Source organism: Rutidosis leptorrhynchoides, chromosome 7, assembly GCF_046630445.1.
Source record: "Rutidosis leptorrhynchoides isolate AG116_Rl617_1_P2 chromosome 7, CSIRO_AGI_Rlap_v1, whole genome shotgun sequence".
NCBI classification, from domain to species: Eukaryota; Viridiplantae; Streptophyta; class Magnoliopsida; order Asterales; family Asteraceae; genus Rutidosis; species Rutidosis leptorrhynchoides.
In genome coordinates, this window is record NC_092339.1 from 52,189,759 (window position 1) to 52,210,917 (window position 21,159).

The window sequence follows — 21,159 nt, forward strand, 5'->3', positions numbered from 1 at the left end:
AATAAAATGTATGTTGATTTCTTGTGGGAGTTAGTAAATAAAGTCAATTTGTAAATAAAATGTATGAGTATATTGTGGGAGTTAGTAAATAAAATGTATGAGTATATTGTATTGTATCTCGATGCTTCCGTGTTGCAGCCTATGTGACCACCACCCTGCAAGGCGTCGATGACATCAAGTTGCCCTACCAACTGCCGTGCTACCGTCCTGCCCATTCGCCTTGTTTCTTTCATTTTCATGCATGACCGAGGACGATTGTAACGGTCAGAAAATTGAACGTTGCAACTTTATTTCTTTTACATTTAATCTATCTATTTTTATATTCACTGTATATATACACATAAAACTTATATTTTTTCAAACAATACACCACTTTATTTCCTTCAAACACAACAATCAAACTTATATTTCGATTAAAAGGTGTGCGTTTAACAAGGGTTATTATTTGGCGGATGGAATTTACCCGGAATGATCAATATTAGTGAAGTCGTTCATAAATCTGATCAATCCAAAAAACTCAAAATTCAAAAAATATCAAAAATCGGCAAGAAAAGATATTGAACGCGCATTTGGAATACTACAAGGTCGATGGCAAATTATTCAACAACCGGCAAGACCATATTATATTCGCAAAATTAGAAGAATTATGTTAACATGTGTGATCTTACAAAATATGGTAACCGATGACAATGACCGTGCATTTAATGCACTCGAGGAGAATTATTGTCTGGTTCGGCGTTGATATGGCCGAAACGGACGGTTTTTATTTGCGCGGTGTCGTTAGGCCGCGGCTCGCCAGGATCAGCCACTCGTGGCAATGTTGACTCGATCTGGTTCAAGATGAGAGAACGGATTCTTTCGTCTTGCTTCCTCCATAACAGCGTCTTGTAACTCTTTGATAATCAGATCAGCGTGGTGATCAATTGTTACGTAAATCACTAGTCTGTCTGGTGTGCTTTCGAAGTTATCTCTATCCAGAAGAGCGAAAAGACTGTGAATATCCTCGATCATTTGCAAATCAGAGTGATAAGTCGAGCGGCCGGTGGAAAGATCCATATGCTTCCGGATGAGAGTCAGTAGTGCTCGTTCGTTTCGTGAGAACGGAAGTGCAGATCCGGCTAAGGCGTTATAAACCTTAGAGTAAATGATCTTCTGATCTCGACAGAATCTTGTCTCGAGAATAGTGCGAACCACTGAATTATGCTCTTGTTGCCTTTCTTCGTGATAGATATGATCGTGAAGAGAATTGATAAAGTCTTGAATGCGTTTTTCTAGGATTTCAACATCATTGTCTTTTCTTCGGAGATAGAGGTGGTGCTCTTCTCTGATAGCCATGATTCGTTCTGTTAAGCGTAGCGAAAAATCAATGGTTGACTTTCGGATGGCTTCGAGAATGTCTTCAAATTCATCGGTATCATTGATGAAGGTAATCATGTCTGCATGTGTGGATATAACCGGAATTTGATCTGAAGAAGAGTCCGGCTCCCCTTGATCTACTTCGGTTGGAGAGTGTGAGTTAGTCAGAATGTCTTCGTGATGCTCTTCCTCGTCATCATCGGTATCCGGTTCCTCTGAGGATGCGTCTGATGAACGGGTTTCTTCAGTTTTCTGATTCTCCACTTTGATACTTACAGGATCAATTTCTATATCCTTAACCTCAGCCTTGTCGTTCTTCTTTTTGAAGCGAATGATTAAACTGTGATCTGCCGTTTCAAGCCTTATTATTTCTTCATGACGCTCAGTGCTTGGAACGAGTGTTGTCGCAGTTTCTTTTACGTCTTCCATTTCCTCTTCCTCTTCAGATTCCTCCTTTTCCTCTATTTCTTCGCTGGGATCCTCTTCTTCCATTTCTGGGTCGTCTACAGACTGTGATTCGACACCCATCTCGATATCGTCGGCTGGTGGTAATGACTCATCATCGGAAGTGATCCGTCTGGTGGAAAAAAACAAACATCTCTGCCTGTCCAGAAAGATCGGTTGGTCGGTCAATTTTGAAGGTAACGCTCTCCCCATGTGATCGTAAGATCATGGTTTGATTGTACACATCAATGACAGTCCTAGCCGTATTCATGAAAGGTCTTCCTAACACTACTGGGGTGTGTTAGTCTTTCTTAATATCCATTACTACGAAATCCGTAGGATACAAGAATTTGTCGACTTTCACCAAGACGTTCTCAACTATGCCCTTAGGATATCGAATTGTATGATCGGCAAGTTGGATTGTCATTTTGGTTGGTGACAAGTCTCCTAACTCTAATCTCCTGTAGAGAGAGTAGGGGATTAGGTTGATACTTGCTCCTAAATCTGCTAGCGCATGAATCGTTCCAGATTGGTAGATTGAACACGGGAAAACGAATCGACCCGTATCTCCTAGCTTAGGTGGTAGAGAGTTTCTGAGTAATGCAGAGCATTCTTCACTCAGTGGTATTTTGTTAGAGTCTGGTATCCTCTCCTTTGTAGATAGAAGCCTTCGGATGTATCTCTTCTGGTTGGGAATTTTGGACATAGTGTCTAGGAATCTGCCATCAAGTTTGAAGGAATCAAGCTTGGATGGTTCTTCTTGTAGCCTTCCAGGATAAGGTACGCGAACTGGAGTTTCAGGGGTCAGCTTCTGAGTATATGTTGATTTGTTCTTGAGCCTAGTTGACCTTCTTCGTGGTTCTTCCTCTGGGATTACGGAATCCATTTGCTTTGCTTCTTCTATGTGGGGATTCTGGATAGTATTACTTGGCAATCTTCCCTGCGGTCGGGTTTCAAGGCGTTGTGATAACTGTCCGAGCTGCGTTTCCAAACTTTTGAGCAGAGCCAATTGATTTCTCATTAGTATCTCCGTCTGATCTTGTCTGGTTGCAGTTCTCTGATTTAACTGTTGTTGTCCTTGGATGAACTGAGTTAACTGATCATCAGCTCCGAGAGTGGAGTTAGCTGCTTTTGTAATCTAGGTGGTAGGGGAATTCTCCTCAACTGGGGGACCAGTGAGTGGAAGTGGTTGATCGTAGGTCAATTGAGATTGTTGGGCTGGATAAGGTGGATAGCGATAGCGGAAAGGTTGATTGCTTCGCTGAAATTGATTAACCCTTGGTGGTTGATTGAATCCGGGATTTGGTGGACGAGCTGGGTATTGAACGTAACAGACTGAACCGTCAGGGTTTTCGTACTCAACTTGATAGTCTTCAGTAGGTTGCGGGTTGGTATAATTAACACAAGCCTGAGCTTGGTTAACCTGCTGCGGTTGCGTCTTCAATTCTCCGAGTTGTTTAGCAAGAGATTCCATCTTGTCCGTGAGGGATTTGATGGCCTCCGTTTGATTGTTAAGTGCAGAGAGTGGGGCAGATGATGAAGTTGTTTCACCACTGTTCCAGTCATGATGATGCATCGTCATGTTCTCGAGCAATTCCCATGCTTCATCTGCGGTTTGGTTCATCAGATTCCCTTGAGCTGCTGCATCGATCGTCGTCCTTGATTTACCGTAAGACCATTGTAGAAGGTACAGATTTGGGCTGACCATTCTAACTGGTGATTAGGGCATTTCTTCAGCAGGGTTTTGAAACGCTCTCATGCAGTGTAAACAGATTCATCATAACTTTGTTTGAAGTTAATGATGTCATTCTTCAGTTTGGTTTGTTTAGAAGGAGGGAAATATTTGGTTAGGAATTTAGTCGCCATCTCCGTCCATGACGTGATGGAATCTTTTTCCAGTCCTTCAAACCAAGTTTGAGCATGATGAGTGAGAGAATAGGGGAACAAGTATAGCCGGACTATATCTTGTCCTATCCCTGGCTGTTTGTAGGAGTTCGAAAGAGATATGAATTTATCAAGGTGAGAATTAGGATCGTCATTCGGTAATCCATGAAATTGACAGCTATTCTGAATGAGCTGGATGATGTGATGTTTTAACTCGAACGAGTGTCCTTGAATCTCTGGAAATCTGATTGGTCCTCCTCGACCTTCAATCGAGGGTTTCGTGTTTTCTGCTAAAGTAACGCGTAACGCCATTTGGTTTCTGATTCGTGCTTCCTTGCGTGCTTTAGAGATTATTGTGTCTGGATCAGGTACGAATAACAACGGCCCTGGTCTAGATCGGGTTTGGGTCATACACTGGGTATGCCTTTTTGTTTTTAATTTTCGCAAATAAGCTAAATTATAATAAGCTAAACTAAACTAATTCTAAGGTAATCTAATTTAATCTTAAAGTAATCTAAGGTAATCTAAGGTGGTCTAATCTAAGGTAAACTAGAGTAATCTAAAGTAATCTAATCTAATTAACTAACTATCCTATGGTGGAATATGTTTTTGGTTCTGGCTACTGATTCCCTGGTATTTCGGTAACAATGTTCCACACAAACTATTCAACAAACCAAGTGGCCAGGCTGACTACGGAGAGGCAGGATCCTTTTGGTCCCAATATAATTGGCGACTGTTCGGAAAATCCAATAACCAAGTCTGTGTATAATTGTCTTTCTTAGGCACCGCTAAATGCTTGCGAATAAGTTTGATAGAGAGCAGTATTGCCTGATACCAGTTCCCCGGCAGCGACGCCAAAAACTAGGTATCTCTCTTGATATGGCCGAAACGGACGGTTTTTATTTGCGCGGTGTCGTTAGGCCGCGACTCGCCAGGATCAGCCACTCGTGGGAGAGGGTACTGTTTTAAATTTATATTTAGCGGGGCCTAAATCTTACTACTCCTTATAAGTAAGGGAAATATGACCTAGAGTCGTATTTTTGAGATATCAGTAACATCGAACATATATTGTAGCCTAAGATAGTTAGGGAGTAGTGAATATTTATTTTGGGATTTTCTAATTTATAAGATAGATAAAGTAAATGCGATAAAATTTGTAATTCAGATAAGGTTAAAGTAAGTGCATACTATGACTTCATCAGTTATTCTGCCGAGATTATGGAATGCTGGCTCATAGACTTACTAGGAGCCTAGTAAGATGTTTCACTACGAAAGAGTCCTCAGTCGGAATCCAAAGCTCGATAGACTTACTACAACCGGTGTGCCTCGGTCGATCTTACGTTGTATCCTATAGACTTCTCTTACCAAGGGGTGACACAGATAGTGTACTCTGAATCGGGGTTCGCGACTTCCCAATAACAGAGCCTATAACTACGTTCTATTAGTTGGAAAAGCAATTGAGTTTAAAGCATAATCGGAAAGTACTTCGACAACATACACAGACCATAATATTATTTCGGCATTATAACTGCTTACATCATAGCATACACTAAAGATAACTACTCGCTAATCATGGCAATAATATCATAAAACATTATATAAGATAAAGGATGGAAGTACCAGTAGATTAAACGAGTTCTGAATACAAAAGTGACAACTTCAACACTCCAGACCGCTCCTAATACAATCTTCAGCGTTATTCTCCGGGTACTAGGTTTCTCGCACGGAGTCGAAGGCCTTGAGAGTATGACTAATATTGTACAAGAGAGAGAAAGAAGTGAATTGAAGTGTGTGTTGGAATGAATGACAAAGACCCTTTAAATAGACTTGGAATTTGCCAGCATACGCCTGGCAAGGCGTATGGCAGGGCGTATGGTAGCCCGTTTTTGGCAGGCCGTATGCAAGGCAGGCCGTATGGTGGCTCGTGTGGTGGCACGTATATGGCAGGCCATTTCCATACTGGCAGGCCGTATGGCAGGCCGTATGGCTTGCTGGTCAGCCTTGATTCCCTGGATCGTAACTTGATTTCTTGTCTTTCACCGTTTTCGCTCTAGAATCTTCGTTTTAGCTCCGATTCTCTTGATTCTTTTTGCACCGCCTTCGTAATTACTTGTTCTTCAATTCTAACCGACGAAGTGGGTATTTTGCAGACAAAGTTCGAATCTTTATTGTTTTTGGGCCTTAATACCGGGGTGAAAACGTGACTTTTTAGCCGATATCAGGCGTGCACGAGGAACAATCCAAGAAAGGGTTGACGCGGAACTTCGGATGGACGTGAAACTACAATATGCTGGAATTCATCGACTATTACGAGATATGCTTGTGGAACACGTATGGAGTCTTCCACCTAATTATCGTATTCGACACAACATTGATACCTTCAAACAATCAAGATGAAGTGGGACCTTCACACAAGTCCGATGACGAAGATGAAAATGATCAAGCGAAGACGAAGAATAGTTTTACAGTATAATTTTAATCTAATTTTAAATGTATTCTACTTTTATTTTTAGTCTATTTTAAATTTATATGTACTTTAAATTTTATTGTAGTTTTAAAATTTGATTAAGTATGCTATGGTTGAAAATGTTTAATTTTAAGTTAGTTCTTGTGAGAATACATTGATGTGGCGCTGATGTGATAACTCTTGTCATAGTTGGGTATTGCGAGCTTCTCATTAATAGAGTGATTCCATCAAGTATAAACAATATACGTTATAAATTTAATTAACACTTAATAAATACTTATTATATTCATTATAATTAGCATTGTCCAATTTTTTAATACACATATTCGAGATAAATAAGTTGGAACCGAATTGGGTCATAAATTTCTAAACTCGGGTTACATTCCATGATTAACAAAAGTTAAATATGAAAAGAAATTTTACAATAAATTTGACAAAAATACAAAGCGTCCAAAAATTTTGAGGCATTAAAGGACAAAATCATGTCCAAATATAAATCTCAAATCCACCAATTATTATCCCCCATTTGTCTCTCTCTAAAAGTCAAAACTTACCCTGTTCTATATATATTTACGGAGTTTTACTATTTTGGCTATTCATTAACAGGTGATGATGTCTAGTTCAAGTGGTGCTTCTCGGAAACCCTCCGGCGTCGCCGATAGTGATGTCGCCGATCAGTTTCCGGATGGTTTACGCGTGCTTGCTGTCGATGATGACTCTGTTTGTCTAACGATTTTAGGGACAATGTTAACAAACTGCAAATATCAAGGTACACACACCAACTGTTTGTATAAAATCCTCACTGACTTGTCATTTGTGAATCACCCCAATTGAGAATTGTTACGGAGTATTTGTTTTCAGTTTACTGATGTTAGTTCGTGTACATACGTACATATTAAATATGTATGCCTTGTAGTAACTGACCCAATGGTTTTTATTCAATTATTTAATTATTCATTTTAATTTATTATTTTCAGTGACTAAATGCAACAGAGCTGAGGTTGCTTTATCATTACTGAGGGAAAATAAAAATGGGTATGATGTGGTAATTAGTGATGTTCATATGCCTGACATGGATGGATTTAAACTCCTTGTACACATTGGACTTGAAATGGACCTTCCTGTTATAAGTAAGTCAACCACTTGTTTGACTTTTTGTTGAATTCTAATCTGTAGCGTGTAAGTATTCATTTACACTATCATTGTTTGCAAATTGCGATTGGTTCCGGATCATGAGTCCATGTGCATTGCATGTGCAGATGAATGATAGTTTACAATCTTAGGACTAATGGCATTACCCATGATCGTGTATTTTAAATTCCGCTGCACTAGCTTATGCAACATCGTAAAGGTGGCACAATCGACCCAATTATGTATTAATGGATCCGGTATTTTATGTCTAACAGGCTGTATAGGTAACCAAATTACCTAAGGAGAAAAGCATCAAAGGATCCAAAACTTATCCAACGTATTTTCTGAACGCAATAACAGTCTTAGATTATTTCTTAAAAAATATATAAACTTATTATTGAAACTATATTAGTTTTATAGTCAATTTGGCACCTTGATTATATTATTAGAATTAGAATAGAATTAATGAAAATTTGGACAACATGAATTTGGATCAAAATTAATGGTATGAGTTCATGTTGACCCCATAATGGTAATTATATACATTTTGCCACATACACAACATTTTATCAACGACAGGGTAATTTAACTAACTACATTTTCAAAATATCAGTGATGTCAGCTATCAGTGATGTCAGCTGATGACATCAAGAGTGTAGTAATGAAGGGTGTTACACACGGTGCATGTGATTATCTAATAAAGCCCGTGCGTATAGAGGCATTACGTAACATCTGGCAACATGTGATTAGAAAAAAGAAACATGAATGGAAAGATATTGAGCAGAAATCACATGAGCAAGATCCTGAGTCATCTTCTGCAAATGAAGGGCAAAATGGTAAAATCACAAAGAAAAGGAAAGAAGATGAGGAAGAAACATACGAAAGAGATGATTCTTCTTCTTTGAAAAAGCCTCGTGTTGCTTGGAACCGAGACCTTCATGAACAGTTTGTTGCAGCTGTTTGTCATCTTGGATATGAAAGTATATAAACTTCTTTTATCATTTTCTTTATATATTAAGATCGTCTTAATGCCTGGTTACTAAATTACCAACTTGCCCTTTACGTTGTTGAATATTGTATCCACGCAGATGCTGTCCCGAAGAAAATTCTGGAGGTCATGAATGTTCCTGGACTAACACGAGAAAATGTAGCCAGCCATCTTCAGGTAGACTCTAGTTAAATAATGAAACGGGTCAAAACTCACCCCAAGTGTACTTAAATGCTTATAACTCTTAACTTTTCTTCCTAACATATATTGGATATTGTATTCAATAGTAGTCATTGTAAACATGTGTAAGTTAATACATCAATCATCAATCAATTATATTATATTATATTATATTATAATATTATGGATCAGTCGTCGGTTAAAAAAAGTCACTGTGTATTGAATTTGGTTGATTTTATTGTTGTTTATTTCCAGTTATGTCCTTGATGTTGCTTGTTGATGACTTCTTCCTGTATATGCTTTAAAAATGCCAATATAAATTTGTTGCAGAAATATCGGAATTATCTTAGAAGTCTCAGCGGGTCCCAACAATCAGGCGGGATTAACACCTCATTTATGGATAAGCCAAACGTAGGTTACGGGTCAACTAACTCGTACTCTCCTGTTTCTATGCCACTGGCTAATCAAAGAAACATATTTAGCTTTGAGAATCCCAAAATGAGAAACGGTCCCACCCAGAACTGGCAGGGACAAAATGGTAATATCAGCAAACAAACAAATTTTCTGCTGGAGATAATCGGTTAAGGAAATGCAAGATAGTCCCACATCGGAAACTGATAGAAAGAAATGTATGTATATAAGCTTATGGGAACCTCACTCTATCACCAATTGGTTTTAGAGTAATGTGGAACTCATGAGCTTATATGTTGTACATGTTGGTAGACCTGAAACGATCCTACACGTGGTATCAGAGCGGAAGCAGGGAGAAAGTAAACAGGACGCAAGATGATGAAATTCGGTGATCCTCACTCTATCACAAATTGGTTTAGAGTAATGTGGAACTCATGAGCTTATATGTTGTACATGTTGGTGGACCTGAAACGATCCTACATTTCCTTCACGGGGTTCCCGTAAGTATGGAGCCGAATCAACTCGCTACTTTGCAATGTTCTTTGTCAGGCATGAGTAGTCAAACTCTGATACCAATGATAGGTCAGTCAAAGTCATGCTATGAGACAACGTGTTGTGAGTGCCAATCAAGCACTCTCACATGGTGGATTTTTCAGCCAATCATAGGACCGAGTCTACAACTGCCATGGGTAATTCATGAATTTTGACAAATTCGATAGATGGGTTTGTTCCAAGCTACAGTTATGCAAACATTGTAAATCACATCAAATCGCATGACTGGGCCCCACAAGCCATGGATTTGACCGCCCACCCGTCTCAACATACAAATAATATTCAAGAAAGATTGAATGTACTTCAACGTAACTACACTTCGTGTCAAATAACAGTAGGTAGTAACGGAATTTTCTTGACCGGGGACAATATTGGAACCCACGTTGCTGATAATTCTTCATGACCAAGAGTGGGAGATGTTAATTATGGGGAAGGTAGTGGGACCCATGTTGATCATAACCCTTCATGGATCAGGGATGGAAACGTTGATTATGGAATGTCTACTCAAACGTTTTGTCCTGAAGAATATGGTTCAGATGATCTAGCCGCAATCTTCACACAGGTTCGTAATGATTACATGCTATCAAGTTAAGCAATTCAGATGGTTGGATGGAGGGATGGGAAGAAAACCCGTACCCGATGGTGAAACCTGAAACCCTCCCGATATGTTTGGGCGGGGTTCGGGCTGGGTAAATGGGCCCAGACCCGTAAACCCGATTACTCGGCCCATATACCCGATTACCCGGACCGTATACCCGAAAAAAGATTCAAATACTCTTGGAAAAACTTGTTTACCCAATAGTTAATAAATAAATGGGGACCCGAATACCCGTGAAAAAACCTATTTGCACGCTAGTTAGTAACTAAATGAGAAATGGGGACTTGGCGGGTCCGGATTGGGACGGGTCTTTTTAATCGAATTTGGGCGTGGGATTATGTAAACCCGGCCCAATAGCATACTTGGATGCATGCTTCCATTTAATGTACAGTTTTGTCAATTATTAACTTGTTTGACTGAAAAGGGCGGGACTTAGTGGTTGATAGGTTGGGTACGTCGCGTGTTTATTCGTTTAGTTTTTCTGTTTGTTGATTTCACTTTGATCGTTTGGTTTGTTTCTTGGTATTTACATGTAGTATTTGGTTTAGTATTGGTTAGTTTGTTTTAAGGTATTCGGGTTGTTAGAGAGGCTTGTTTATAGGTATTTTCGTTTAGATGGTTGTTTTCTAGATGCGAGCTTCCCCGTTTATCTCGTTTTTTTGTATTCTCTGTTAAGGGCGTTTTCCTTTGGAAAACGACTTCCTTTTATATATGAGTTTTAGTTATTATTGCAAAAAAAAAAAAAAAAAAAAAAAAAAAAAAAAAAAAACTTGTTTGATTGATTTCGGTTTATTTTTTACCCATTTGACCAGTTTGACTAAAAAACTAAAAATCCCACCGACTGCATTAGCGCGTTGAAATTTTTATATGTAGTTTATCTGTGCTTGTATTTGAACAACTTAGTTTAACTGCATGATCGTAAACCCTAGTCTTACGGAATGAAGTTTTTTTTATTACACCACATCAGCAGCAAGAAGGTATTGGGTAGCCAGAAAATGGATCCGGATAGAGCAAGTAGTTTGTTGATGAAGAATACCTAGGATTAGGCTTGAGCAATCTAGTAGAACGTCTTATTGTAGGAGCAACCAGTATCGTTGGACCGGTTCCATCATCATCCTCCTCATCACTAGAACTCTCACTGTATTCGGAACTTTCACCGCTTTCCGAACCATCTTCATCATTAGCACTTTGTGACGCCTCACCATTATTTGGCAATTCATTGTTATTCGAACTCCCACTAGAACCTGCAAGATCATCAATAGAAACATCGTCAAAAGTAACGTAATCCGGTTTAGGACTCCCCGTTTCCGGTTTTCCATAAACCGAATCTTCATCAAAGGTAACATCACGCGAACGAACAACTTTTCTAGCATCGTTATCCCAACATCGATTACCCATCTCATCCGAACCGTAACCAATGAAAGTAAACCTCTTTGACTTAGTCTCAAGCTTGTCTCTATCCGCATCCTTGGTCTTTACATATGCATTGCACCCAAAGATTCGAAGATGACCATAACTCACCTTTTTACCTTGCCACTTTCCTCGAGAATTCGAAAGCCCAATGGTGATGAGGGTCCCCTATTGATCAAATAAGCCGCCGTACTAACCGCATCTGCCCAAAACATCTTAGGCAAACCGGCATGTAGTCTCATACTCTTAGCCCTTTCATTCAACATACGATTCATACGTTCGGCGACCCCATTGTGTTGCGGTGTCTCCGGTACCGTCTTTAATATCTTAATACCGAGCTTTACACAATGGTCTTTAAACTCAAGACTACCATATTCATCTCCATTATCTGACTTTAAGCACTTTACTTTTAAATTAGTTTCATTCTCTACCATAGCTTTCCACTTCACAAAAGTATCAAATACATCGAATTTAGCTTAAGAAAATAAACACATACCTTTCTAGCGGAGTCGTCAATGAAGGTGACATAATAGCGAGAACCTCCGTGTGATTCTACATTCGTTGGACCAAACACATTCGTATGAACTAGCTCCAATTTCTCCAACTTGGGTGCATTTCCCGATTTCCTAAAAGTCACCTTCTTTTGCTTCCCAAACGTACATGGTTCGCAAAACCCAAGTTCCACTTTCTTCAAATCCGGAATTCTCCCACTCGAAACAAGCATCTTCATACCTTTTTCACTCATATGCCCGAGCCTTCGGTGTCATAGAGTAGAACTATCTCCAAAATCAACCGTAGCAACCACCGTGTTTTCATCAAACACCTCAACCATATAAAGTGTTCCCCTTTTATGTCCACGAGCCACGATCCTACTACCCTTAACCACCTTCCATTGGCGATTTTCAAAAGTAACCGCGTTACCTTCCTCATCTAATTGACCAATCGAGATAAGCTTCCTTTTCAACTTAGGAATAAACCTCACGTCTTTCAAAGTCTAATTAGAACCAAGAGTTGTCTTCAATACAACATCTCTTTATACCTTCAATTTCAAGCTTTTTATTGTTTTCTAGTCTAACCTTACATTGATACGATCGAAAATTCGTCATCAAACTCCTAGTAGGTGAGGCATGAAATGAAGCTCCTGAATCCAAAATCCAAGACTCCACCGAATCTTCAACACTACACAAAAGTGCATCATCTGTATCTTCCGCGGTAAAGTTGACACCTTTCGCCGGAGAATTTTTACAATTCCTTTGAAAGTGTCCCTTTTGATTGTAACCCCAACAAATAGCTTCACTTCGGTCCTTTGATGGATATCGCTTCTTAGACTTCTTCCTACCCTTCTTCTCACCACCACCACGATCAATTTTCCTACCTCGGTTGTCGGCACTTAACAAGGATCCGAATGTCGATTCCCCCGAGTTTCTCCTACGAGTGTCTTCAATGAGAATCAAATCCCTAATACCTTCAAACGATAGCTTAGTAGTTCCCGTAGAGCTACTAACCGCGGTGACCGTACCCGACCAACTTTCCGGTAACGATGAAAGCAAGATTAGTGCTTTTAGTTCATCATCAAACTTGAGATCTACCGATTCAAGCCTTGATATAATATTGTTGAATTCGTTGATGTGATCCGTTGCACTCGAACCTTCCCTCATCTTCGTACTGAACAATTGTCACATAAAAAACTTATTCGCCGCCTTAGGTTTTTCATACATGTTAAAGAGAGCCTTCAAACATGCAAAAGTCATTTTCTCGTTCACAACGTTGTATGCAACGCTCTTGGCGAGAGAGAGACGAATCACACCCAAAGCTTGGCGATCCAAAAGACACCAATCGGCATCATCCATGCCTTCAGGTTTGACCTCCAACAAGGGTTGGTGTAGCTTCTTTTGATACAAGTAATCTTCGATTTGCATCTTCCAAAAGCGGATTTCTTTTTCATCAAACCTATCAATTCTAAATTTTCCGTCTTCCGCCATCTTCCCAACTCGAAAACCTTGAGCTCTAGATATCAATTGTTAGGGTTATTTGGACCCAACAATAAGAGTGATCCCAGAAAATCACTCTCCCACAATAGACAAACGAAGACAAAAATAAAGAAAATAAGAACGCGAAGATTTAACGTGGTTATATGTAATCAACTGATTGATTACTTTAATCCACGGACCAAACTAGGGAAATTTTATTGATTATTCTCGTGATACAATGTATGGGTTACAATAGAGTGTTTATATGGGCAAAACTCAACAAGGAAACGACTTAGGGAGCAAGCTAAACTCGATTCTGGAAAGTTCTTCCCGTCAGATGCGTGTCGCGGCCGCGACCTGACTTTCCCGGTCGCGATGTGTTGATCCAAACAGGCATCCCGTTCTATCGTTGTGTCGCGACCGCGATGCTCCTATTCTGGTCGAGACGTGGCCTAGTTCTCGAGTGTCGTTGTTTTAATTTCTTTCATCAAACTCCATCATATGATGATCATAGTTGGTGTAACTCAATCAGTTGAGACTAATGACATCCTTAGTTTATACTCCATCGAATTCTGTACAGGTGTATGTAACCGATCCGTTACGAGATTTAAAACAACACAACGATCTCGTAAGGATGATATGTAAGGTTGTATTTGTCAATTGTTGGGAAGATCAACAAGTAACGAAAATAAAAACAAAACACAATATGGGGTAAATAGATGTTTATTTCTTTTCTCTCTTTTAATTACATGCAAAACAGATTTGAGTAATTAAAAGGCACTCCCCATTCTCTTTAGTATATGCACTATTTGATAACAATAATACTAAAGGCTCCTCTCTTTTATCTTTTGGTGATAAAAGGCTATCAATCTATCTCTCTCAAATTTTAAGTATACAAGAACTTAAAATATGAGGCTCCGTTTCTTCTCTCAAATACTCTATTTATAACAATTTAAGTAATTGAGGCAACTATCATGCACGTTCATGAAAAGCGTATGTGATCATGGGGTGACATCCTTAAATAGTGGAAAATAGTGCATGCACTATTTTGTTGAGATATTTATGGAGCCTTATTGTTTTGACTCCACTACTCAGTTTGACTTCCTCTTCCTTCTTTCTAGGATGTAGAGATCGACCCTGATCATACCTTCCCTTCTCCGGCAATGATCGACTCCTGTTGATCCTAGAATTGAAGATGATGAAGATGTTTTGCCACGTCCCTGATAAAATCATTTTTTTTCTCTTCATTGATTCTCTTCCATATTAGACTCGATTGGTGGGACTCCGTTGTTTTTATTTTTTTACATACCCCATAAGAAAGTGAGTTATGAGGTAAATGCTTTCTTTTATGATTCTCTCCGGTAATTGCATACATAAATTAGTAATTACAAGTTCAGAGGCTTGACTTCTCTCTTTCCTTTACACTTTTTTATACGATGTAAAAGAAGCAAATTAATTCTCTATATCTCATGCATGAAGATATGGAATTATGGGTGTGTGATGAACATGGGTGTGAAGCCCACATTTCTGGTGGAAAAAAAAATGGAACCTATTGCACCATTGACTCTTCCAACTTATTTTTCTTGGAGTTGGTTAGGATCCTACTTGGATAACTTCTATTCTTCTCCGGCGAAAATGACTAGCGCCTACTAGCCTTTCTTTTTCTTTTTCCTTTTCTTTTTCTTGGCCATTCTCTTTGCAATCAAGAAAGAACTCGCGGAAGCTTTTAATTTGTCACACGCATAAAAGAGTGCTCTGAATACCTATGATCCGTTACGAGATTTAAAACAACACTACGATCTCGTAAGGATGAAATGTAAGGTTGTATTTGTCAATTGTTGGGAAGATCAACAAGTAACGAAAATAAAAACAAAACACAATATGGGGTAAAAAGATGTTTATTTCTTTTCTCTCTTTTAACTACATGCAAAATAGACTTGAGTAATTAAAAGGCTCTCCCCATTCTCTTTAGTATATGCATTCTTTGATAACAATAATACTAAAGGCTCCTCTCTTTTATCTTTTGGTGATAAAAGGCTATCAATCTATCTCTCTCAAATTTGAAGTATGCAAGAACTTAAAATATGAGGCTCCGTTTCTTTTCTCTCAAATACTCTATTTATAACAATTTAAGTAATTGAGGCAACTATCATGCACGCCCATGAAACGTGTATGTGATCATGGGGTGACATCCTTAAGTAGTGGAAAATAGTGCATGCACTATTTTGTTGAGATATATATGCAGCCCTATTCTTTTGACTCCACTACTCAGTTTGACTTCCTCTTCCTTCTTTCTCGGATGTAGAGATCGACTCTGATCAGTAACAGTTACAATGAGTTCAGATCAACAGTTACAATGAGTTCGGATCAACACTCTGCATATTGATAGTTTGTTATCACACCTAAGATGGTATTGTTATTCACCTGTATTTCTTGTCCTACGTTTCTAATTGTATCACGTGTACACTCGGAGCCTGTGTTTCTGGCTTGTTTGTCTACTTTCATGTTTATGAATGCACTGAAGTGTGTAAATTTATTTGGTGCCTAGATTTTCAGTTTTCTTAATTCTGTTTTTGCTATCTTGTTTAGGAAAAGGCTTTCTGTTAGCTGCAGTTAAATGAACAATTATGATTAGGTTGTGTTAGATAAATAGGTGTGAAATTTTTATATATAGTGTGTCGGTAGTGGCTGAGTTTGTGTGGGCATAAGAAGATGTCAATATATGCTAAATGTTTGCATTTTTCACGTTGAAGTTAAATGTAGATTCCTCCTGTGGGTAAATTGGTCTTTGAATGGTTGATAGGAATATCCAGATAGAAGCAACTAGCCAGTTTTTTAAATTGATTTGTAGGTAAATAACGGTTTTAGTCATTGCTAGTGGATGTGTTACTTCTTTGACATAACGAAGTCTGCCTATTAAGGAAGTTATACGATCTGGAGTCGTGCCTCGGTTTGCCACCTATAGTCAGAACTAATATTCAAGTTCCATCTGGGGGATTCAGATTCAACAGCTCAAGGTCATTACATCCTTTAAATCTTATTGCAATCTAACGTATATCCAGATTCAGACTTCATTCACTTAAAAGAATGTGCCTACAACTGACAAAGCTGTTAAGAATTTATTTTTAACAAATTGAAGCATTTGTATAAAACCTGAAGTCAGTATTTAATTTGATCTTTTTAAGTAGCATTAAACTATGCCAAATTTAGTGATTTGGACTCAAGACGTTAATAATGAATTTATCTAAACCCGCGTCTTCTAAAAATTTCTAGTTGTTCATGTCTTATAGAGCTTAACATTTGTTTTCATTACATCTCGCAATTCACTGGCACAATCTTACATTAGAAAATAAACCACCTGACGCTCTTTGAGATATAGTCAAGTAGTTCAATCTTTATTTGTTTAAAGTTGCATTGAACTACTACTGCCAGCAAATTTGTGATATTCTATAGATTTTGCAGGTTTCTGGTGGTAATAATGAACTGATCAAATACACTCTCATGTCATAAATAAAAATATTTATTTTCCAAGAAAAATGAACACGTTCATGCAAGTTTGCAAAAATGAGTGATTTGGACCAATGACGTTAATATTAAATTGATCTGTACCTGCATCGTTTTAATGTGAATCGTATATTTTGCGGCTCTCAAGGAAATATTCTTTTTTTCACATGGAAATGTTCTTTTTCATATGTAGGTAGGCCTAGAGGGGTTAGAGGAGGTTGTAGGGTAGCCACCGTTGGTAGGATTAGAGTGGGTAGTTGGAATATAGGAACCTTGACTGGTAAGAGGATTGAGCTCGTTGATACCTTTCTTAAGAGTAAGGTAGACATAGTGTGTGTTCAAGAGACTAGATGGAAGGGTGAAGAGGCGATAGAGATTCAGGACTATAAGTTGTGGTACTCGGGTTCTAGGATAGCACGGAACGGGGTAGGTATCTTTTTAGGAAAACTACATAAAGATAACGTTGTTGACGTGGGCAGGTTTAGCGATAGGATTATGTCGGTTAGTTTAATTATTAAGGAGGAGACTTTCACGGTCATTAGTGCATACGCACCTCATGCGGGTTTAGGTGATCCGGAAAAGAAGAGTTTTTGGGAATTGTTAGATGAGGTGGTGAGGGGGTGCTGATAATGCTAAAAACGAACATATATTTCATAGCATTATTCCTCAAGAAAGACAAGCTTTTAATTGCAATTGTTCTATTTACAAGTAATATTCGTTTAAATAATAAAAGGTGAAGACAAAAGACAGATTCGACGAATTGAAGACGCAAACGACCAAAAAGCTCAAAAGTACAAAATACAATCAACGAGGTTCCAATTATTGATAAGAAACATCTCAAAATTACAAGAGTACAAGATTCAAAACAAAAAGTACAAGATATTAAATTGTACGCAAGGACGTTCGAAAATCCGGAACCGGGACCAGAGTCAACTCTCAACGCTCGACGCAACGGACTAAAAATTACAAGTCAACTATGCACATAAATATAATATAATATTTAAATAATTCTTATAATTATTTAATATATTATATTTATTTATAAAACCGTCGGCAGAAGAAAACAACCAAATGTGAGCCTCCCCAGCTGGCCATGCGATCACATGGCCTTGAAGAGCAAAGCTCATGCGATCGCATGAGCTCCTTTTTCAGTTCACAGGCCTATAAATTCGCAGTTTGGTGAACGTAAAATCCATCTATCTTTCTCTTCTCCATTCATACGTAATATTTATATTTATAATTTATATTTTAATTTTAATTTTAATTATAATTCTAATAATAAGGGTATTTTAGCGAATGTTGTAAGGGTGTAAGTCGAAATTCTGTCCGTGTAACGCTACGCTATTTTTAATCATTGTAAGTTATGTTCAACCTTTTTAATTTAATGTCTCGTAGCTAAGTTATTATTATGCTTATTTAATCCGAAGTAATCATGATGTTGGGCTAATTATTAAAATTGGGTAATTGGGCTTTGTACCATAATTGGGGTTTGGATAAAAGAACGACACTTGTGGAAATTAGACCATGGGCTATTAATGGGCTTTATATTTGTTTAACTAAATGATAGTTTGTTAATGTCAATATAAAGATTTACAATTGGGCGTCCCTATAAATAACCATTTACACTCGATCGGACACGATGGGCAGGGTATTTATATGTACGAATAATCGTTCATTTAACCGGACACGGGAATGGATTAATAGCCACTAGAATAATTAAAACATGGGTGAAATTATGTACAAGGACACTTGGTATAATTGATAACAAAATATTAAAACCTTGGGTTACACTCAGTCGACATCCTGGTGTAATTATTAAACAAAGTATTAAAATCTTGTTACAGTTTAAGTCCCCAATTAGTTGGAATATTTAACTTCGGGTATAAGAATAATTTGACGAGGACACTCGCACTTTATATTTATGACTGATGGACTGTTATGGACAAAAATCAGACGGACATATTAAATAATCCAGGACAAAGGACAATTAACCCATGGGCATAAAACTAAAATCAACACGTCAAACATCATGCTTACGGAAGTTTAAATAAGCATAATTCTTTTATTTCATATTTAATTTCCTTTATTTTATATTTAATTGCACTTCTAATTATCACATTTTTATTTATTGTTATTTTATTTAATTGCACTTTTAATTATCGTACTTTTTAATTATCGCAAGTTTATTTTATCGCACTTTTATTATTCGCAATTTCATTATCGTTATTTACTTTACGCTTTAATTTAAGTCTTGTATTTATTTTTAATATTTTACATTTGGTTTTAACTGCGACTAAAGTTTTAAAATCGACAAACCGGTCATTAAACGGTAAAAACCCCCCTTTATAATAATAATATTACTTGTATATATATTTGTATTTTTATAAAAGTAAACTAATATAGCGTTAAGCTTTGTTTAAAGATTTTTCCTGTGGAACGAACCGGACTTACTAAAAACTACACTACTGTACGATTAGGTACACTGCCTATAAGTGTTGTAGCAAGGTTTAAGTATATCCATTCTATAAATAAATAAATATCTTGTGTAAAATTGTATCGTATTTAATAGTATTTCCTTGTAAAATTTAATAGTATTTTATATACACCTCGCGACACATCAAGTTATTTTTGGCGCCGCTGCCGGGGAATCAATCTAGCTTAAAAGCCGGAAGCGCAACGCTAATATATATATAAAAAAAAGATTTTTATTTTTAGTACGCTTTTGTAAAAACACGTTTTAAATATTCAAAAATATTAAAAGAAAAACAAAAATATAAATATTTTTTTTAGAGTTTGGTAAATATTTAAGTTTTATAAAGTTTCTTTATTTCTATTTCTTTTAGTTTGTAAAAATATAAGTTTTATTTAATTAATAAATATATTTTATATTTTACAGCAAAAACAGAAAAAAAAAAAATTAAAACTCGAGTCCGGTACTGTAGCAGCCCACTCTGTGGCCCGAAACCCTAGCCCATGCGATCGCATGGCCGGATTGTTTAGGACTCATGCGATCGCATGAGCCCATCTGACACGCCAGACTGCAACTGCATTAATTACGGAGTATATTTTAATTATTATTATTATTAAAACCCTAATTAGGGTTTATTAGTTAATTAATATATTAATTTAGTTTTATTTATTATTTGTATTATTTAGTTTAATTAGTTTAATTAAATTGTAAAATTAATAGTTTTATAAAATAAATAATATAAAAATAATATTTTTATAAAAATTGTAATTTTTACAACTTTTTGTATATTTTTATATTTTGTCCCTTTTTAATCGTTTTAGCGTAATATTTGTATTTTTAGCTCATATTTAGTTTTAAACTTAGTTTTTGCCATAGTTATTTTTACTTCTAGATTTTTAGGCTTTGCCGTAAAATCCCTTAAGTGTTTTTCTTTAGACTAAGATTTAGGTACTTTAGAATTTTGCGACGCCTTTTTAAGTTTTAGTTTCTTTTTAAGTTATTTCCATTTGGGATATAGTTTTTCCTGTAAGCTTTAATATTTTTAGACACCTTTTACCTATGTATCAATTATCATTCCAATTAGTAATCTCAATTTGCGATTATAATTTTAAGTTAGTTGTAGTGATAAGGTTGGGTTAGTCAAGTGTTTTTAAGTTTTATAAGTTTCTTTTATTTTTCCGTCGCCTTTTATCTTTCTTTCTTATTTTTCTTTTTCGATCTTTTTCCGACGAACTCTTTTTCTTTCTTATTTCTCGCTATTCTAGTTTTTAGGACATAGATTTTTATTCTACTTCTTATCTAAATTTCTTAAAATTACGAAAATTTATTTTAAGTGGTTAAATTGATAGACATCAAAATTTTCTGGTTCGTAGTAATAGTTGGATTTGTACGTGGACCGGGTTATTGGAGCCAAACAGTCCTCAATTATATTGAGACCAAACGAATCCTGCCCCTCTGCTGCATCTTTTGGCTATTCGAAACGTGGGCAAAATCAGAAAAGTCTATTGATTGGATAACTTATTATAATTTTTCTTTCCTTTTAAAAACTAATAGGATATTCAGTGAATGCACCGAGCAAGACGTTCACCGCCTTTTGTACGTTCACCACCTGTAACTAGATCAAGACATTTAGCAAATATTACTGCCGTTGATTTTTCTTTAGAATCGTCATCCAGTCGACCAAGTACTCCAGTTCAAATTTCCGATAATTCATTTTTTGAACCCGACCTCACAATTGAGAATCCGGAGAATATTCAGGAACGATTCTTAGATCCTGAACCATTAAATTTTCCT

General features: G+C 37.1%; 2 protein-coding genes and 1 non-coding gene across 3 annotated transcripts in view; all 3 read left to right on the top strand.

Annotated features, from left to right (window-relative positions):
• The first annotated feature begins 3,511 nt into the window (after positions 1 to 3,511).
• On the top strand, positions 3,512 to 3,618 carry LOC139860632 (small nucleolar RNA R71). Its single transcript, XR_011763259.1, has one exon. It is a non-coding gene; the product is annotated as a small nucleolar RNA R71 (small nucleolar RNA).
• A 2,353-nt stretch (positions 3,619 to 5,971) lies between these two features.
• LOC139859223 (two-component response regulator ARR2-like) lies at positions 5,972 to 9,057 on the top strand. Its single transcript, XM_071848018.1, has 6 exons — positions 5,972 to 6,151; positions 6,758 to 6,920; positions 7,129 to 7,281; positions 7,921 to 8,262; positions 8,371 to 8,447; positions 8,781 to 9,057. Exons 1-6 carry the CDS (start codon positions 5,972 to 5,974, stop codon positions 9,033 to 9,035), a joined length of 1,170 nt encoding a protein of 389 aa, XP_071704119.1. The 3' UTR covers positions 9,036 to 9,057.
• Positions 9,058 to 13,269: 4,212 nt separating this feature from the next.
• LOC139859225 (uncharacterized) overlaps positions 13,270 to 21,159 on the top strand; it is a 32,042-nt gene continuing 24,152 nt past the window's right edge. Inside the window, exons 1-3 of the mRNA XM_071848019.1 lie at positions 13,270 to 13,279; positions 17,089 to 17,290; positions 17,375 to 17,515. Of these exons, the coding sequence (XP_071704120.1) occupies positions 13,270 to 13,279; positions 17,089 to 17,290; positions 17,375 to 17,515 (353 nt within the window). The remainder of the gene's footprint in view (positions 13,280 to 17,088; positions 17,291 to 17,374; positions 17,516 to 21,159) is intronic.